Genomic DNA, 4,412 nt, shown 5'->3' on the forward strand with positions numbered 1-4,412 from the left:
CCTTCAACCCTGAGGAGACCCTAACCCTAGCCCTGGGCCAAAATGCCCTTACCCCTTCAACCTGGTGGAAACCCTAACCCTAGCCCTGAGCCAAAAAGCCCTGCCCCCTCAAACCCCGAGGAGACCCTAACCCTAGCCCTGAGGCAAAAGGCCCTAACCCCTTCTACCCTGAGGAGTTTAAAATAAGCAATGCAATAAATTTTCTGTAAGAATGACAATTTCTCTGATGTTTTGTTTTAAACTTTTGGTTTGGATCACAGTATTTAACTTAGATAAGGGTTCCAATAAAAAGTATCACATTTCTTATAAATTAGTGGACAATTTTCTAACAAAGACTTAAACCTGCTCAGCAGATTTAAGAAAAAAGTAATTTGAGTTTGTAAGTCCCCCTGCAGGGACAAACAGTCGTTTCAGAGTTTATCACTTTTCCCAGCATGCAGCGGGAGTTCAGCACCTTCATCTGCTTTGTTTCAGGCCGGCCTCAGTGGAGAGGAAGCCTCCAGAGCTCAGCACCCTCAGTGATGGTTACCAGATCCGCATCTGATGCCCTGTCCTCCCCCCTTAGCCTCCCCCGTCTCTACCGGAGCGAGCCACTGCAGCTGGGTCTGACTCCGATGGAAAATAAACTGTTCCTGATATTTCAGAGATGGACAATGTGTCCTCATTTGGTGGCAGTAAATTCTTCACAACAAGACAAATAAGTTTAAGTCACGTAAGTAAAACACACCTGCCTTCTGTCCTTTTGGTTTGAAATGTTCGGTGTTTCAGTTGGACTTTGGTGAGCTGAAACATCCGAACATTAAAGGAGGGAGCGTTGTTTTATTATGCAGTGAAAACTGAAACCAATTCAGCAGCAGCCGGTTCTTAAAGATGATGTTTTAAAGCAGGAAAACTGGGCTGTCAGATCAGACTTCTACATGCAGATAGTTTTAAACACACTGGATGGGTTTAGAGTAAGAAGAGCATGTGTCTAAAGAGGAATGAATGTTGGAGAATCAATAGAGAGGAAAGTATAACAAAGGAAAGAGGCAGAAGGAAGGAAGTGACACAAAAACAGGAAAATGGATGATTAGAGCTCTGCAGCAACAGACTTTTCCACCCCCAAGTTTCAAAATGTTTCCAGTGTTCTGCATCATCAGACCGAAGGGTCCTTCAGTGAAACAAAAGCTGCTAAAACTTCTTACAGATTCTGTCATTACCTGTGGTAGAGGTCAAAACCTAAAGAATTAAATCTTTTCACTCTGAAGCCAAGTGACCTGTATTAGCCCACTCCGTACTGTATGAACTGAGGTTTGAACACTTCTGGGTGTGATTTTTATCAGAAGGTGGGTCCAGAATGTTCAGTCAGGGTTAAATGTGATCGGATGTGTTCATCCTCCTGTTGAGGCCTTTGATGAATCACAGCTAAGAAGCCTACAATCAAATGAAGCTTGAAATCCGTCATCATGCATTTTCAGTATTATTTTCACTGTTAAGTTGAATTCTGAGTCAGAAAAGAATATTACATTTCAAAGCCTCTGTTCTCTGCATCATTATCCAGAGAAAGTTCAGTCTGAGTTTGAGTCTTAAAGGTGGAAAAAACAAAACAAGAACAACAAACTGTACAAGTCAGTCTGAAGCTGTTCAACCACATCCCTCCATCACTGACCCCAGAGCAGCTCTGTTCCTAGAGGGGTAATTATTACCTGAATAATTTGATTAAATGTAAGATTTGAACCTTTAACCTTCACACAACTTTAAGACAAGATGACTGACTTCTGTAGGTTTAATTCTGGAGTTTTCCAAAAAGAAACAAGTCATTAGGATTGTCTTTGCTCAGTTAAAGAGATCTTAAGCTTTTAATAGTTTTCATTGTTATAAAGCTTTTTGTATATAGATCCATGCATATAAATAGATTCATACATGTATACACTTATTTATTCATACATGCACGTTTGTATAAACACATAAATGTTTGCACCAGGAAAGTTGTGAAGGATGTAACATCCAAAAATCATGTAACGTCACATCTGACTGAGGAAAGAGGATCTTAAACCCTTGTAGGATTTTGGAAAACACCCGTTTATGATCTGTGTTTAATCATCAGCAGGACAACCGTAACGTCTGTGTTGTCGTTATCATTTGATTGTTTCTTGCCTTTTCTTTGAATGTTTCTCCTCCATCAGATGAAAAGTGTCAGGTTGTCACCAGAAACATCTTCTTGAGCTATGCACATGCAGTGCTGCCGAGCAGATTAGGCAAAAACTAAAGGAGCCGAAATCTTTGTCTTCCACCACTGATTTAATTGAGGAAAACGTCAGTTTGAAGCAGCTGATAAGCATCTAGACCACATGAATCGCACAATCCTTCCACACAAACCAGACAAGATCAGGACCAAACGGGTCAGAGGTCAGTTGGTGGTATGCTCAGCTTGGCTGCAGGAAGTTTTGAGACTATTAGCGTTTTAGTTTATTTCTTAGTTATTATTTTATGCACACGTTTGACCACAACTGGTAGTAAAGATATTCAACGGACACTGGACGGTCAGGTTCCTACGCTGGGGGTAAAGATTGGACCTCTGACCTCTGACCTCTGACCTCTCTAGTCCTGGTTTTGTTGGCATGTGTATAAGGGCTTTGTGATTCATGCACTTCCCAGTTGTAAATCCAGCTTGAGTCATTTCACAGATACATGGTGCTGTAAGAAAAATGAAATCTTTTGGATGTTTCTGATGTTCGGACCAGCACAGATTGGAGGCAGAGTCCTGTCAGACAGATCTGTTCCTCTGAAAGCAACCAGCTCCAAACTGAAGTTTGTGTGTCAGCTTTTTGAAAGCCTGATGTTTGTTAACATGCAGCTGAAGCACAAAGCTGTTCTGAGTAATGAGTCTGTTTTACAGCAAAGCTTTGTGCAGACAAAGAACTGATGCCTTTTCTTACAAAGAGGAAACATATCTGCTTTACTTTTTAGCAGAAAGAGACGACCTGTCAGAGTCACAGATGGTGACAAAAACACCTGAAACAGATATTTAATGTAGCAAACAGGAAGTTCAAATATCAGCTTGTGATCAAAACCTTCTTTGCTCTACAGTTTATCTTACTGAATGTTTTCTTTTGCTTTTATAAAAGTTGTGTTTGACTCAAGTCTGTTTTTGGTTTATTTGATTGTATACTTTCTAATTTTGAATGAAATGCATTTGTTTGAAAAAAAAAAGTTGTACCAAATGTTTTTAAGAGCTGAAAGTTTGTCATCTTCTGCTGCTTTCCAAGCAAAATGTCCTGCAGTGGTTCCCAACGTCTGTCCCCTCAGTTCCTGTGGCTCTGCCATCCGACTCTTCCCAAATTCAGTTTTTTACTGAGCATCTTTAAATACACTGGACAAAAATCTGTAAGTTTTATGGTTCTATAACTTGTTAGTCCGTCTCTTGACTGTAAAACAAAAAGCTTCTTATCAAATATTACACACTTCTGTAAAAACTAAATCAGTGTAGCCTAACTCAGAGGAGCACATATTAGAAATGTATATTGGTAACCATTGAAAACATTTCCAGTGCCTCAGCAGTGTGTATTAAATTAAAGAATCGTCTTTCATATGAAACTTTATTTAAATGACCCTCCTTGTTTTGTTTTCATGTTTGAATATGACCTGAAACCTTGTAACATAAACTTTTGCCTTTTTTTTTTTTACCTGTTTCTGGAAATGGTGCTGCAAAGAACAAAGGGAGCCTTTTCTAAACCTTTCAGTTTGATGTGAAGCATGACGAGTAAAACCTTGCATGTGTGTACAAATCCACCCTCAGCCAGCCCCCGCCTGAAGACGATCAGACGGACAGGATGAACTTCTGTTGGGTCTTATCATGCCTCTGAGTCCACCCAGACTTCATGTGTTGTTTTTGTATTATGTGGAGATAAATAGTTGGAGAAAATGTGATCCCTGGTAGTTATTATTGTTACCCTCCGACTGTTACAGCAACAACTGTCTGATATCAGCAGGTTTTTATCTACGACTGTAGCAGCATGTTTCTTTAATAAAAAGGATATTGTTTTTCACCTGTTGTTTGCTCGTTTGTCTCACGAATGAAAAACATACTTATTAAACTAAATAGCAAATTATATATTTATATAAATTGTTTCATATTAAAGCATCATTTTAAAAGTTCTATTAATTTCAATTATTCTGTCCAGTTGTTCATAAGATGGACTGATTCCAGCAGTTCGTGCCAAAGTTTTAAGCAAAGCTCTTGTGCAAATTGTAGAGCTCAGAGTATGTGTCATCATTTCTAAACATCCCATGATCTTAGTCTAAAACTCTGGCATGAAAGGCAGCGGGTGATAAGTATTCCTTCTCCAAATGAACGTAAGGATTCTGCTGACTCCTGCTCCACATCCTGGCTCCTGATATTATAATCAGCTTATGTTCCACTGGAGCTCATG

The 4,412-nt window shown here is 39.5% G+C and overlaps 1 protein-coding gene across 4 annotated transcripts in view; it reads left to right on the forward strand.

The window, feature by feature from the left end:
* The window catches only part of vash2 (vasohibin 2), a 26,805-nt gene extending 22,777 nt beyond the window's left edge, over window positions 1-4,028 (forward strand). For 3 of the 4 annotated variants that reach the window (XM_025008385.2, XM_017427470.2, XM_017427471.3), the window contains exon 9: window positions 475-4,028. In XM_025008385.2, coding sequence (XP_024864153.1) covers window positions 475-544 — 70 coding nt within the window. In that variant the 3' untranslated portion in view covers window positions 545-4,028. The remainder of the gene's footprint in view (window positions 1-474) is intronic. The other variant, XR_001808853.2, reaches the window with a different exon arrangement.
* Window positions 4,029-4,412: the final 384 nt, after the last annotated feature.

This window comes from Kryptolebias marmoratus, linkage group LG19, assembly GCF_001649575.2.
Source record: "Kryptolebias marmoratus isolate JLee-2015 linkage group LG19, ASM164957v2, whole genome shotgun sequence".
Classification (NCBI taxonomy): domain Eukaryota; kingdom Metazoa; phylum Chordata; class Actinopteri; order Cyprinodontiformes; family Rivulidae; genus Kryptolebias; species Kryptolebias marmoratus.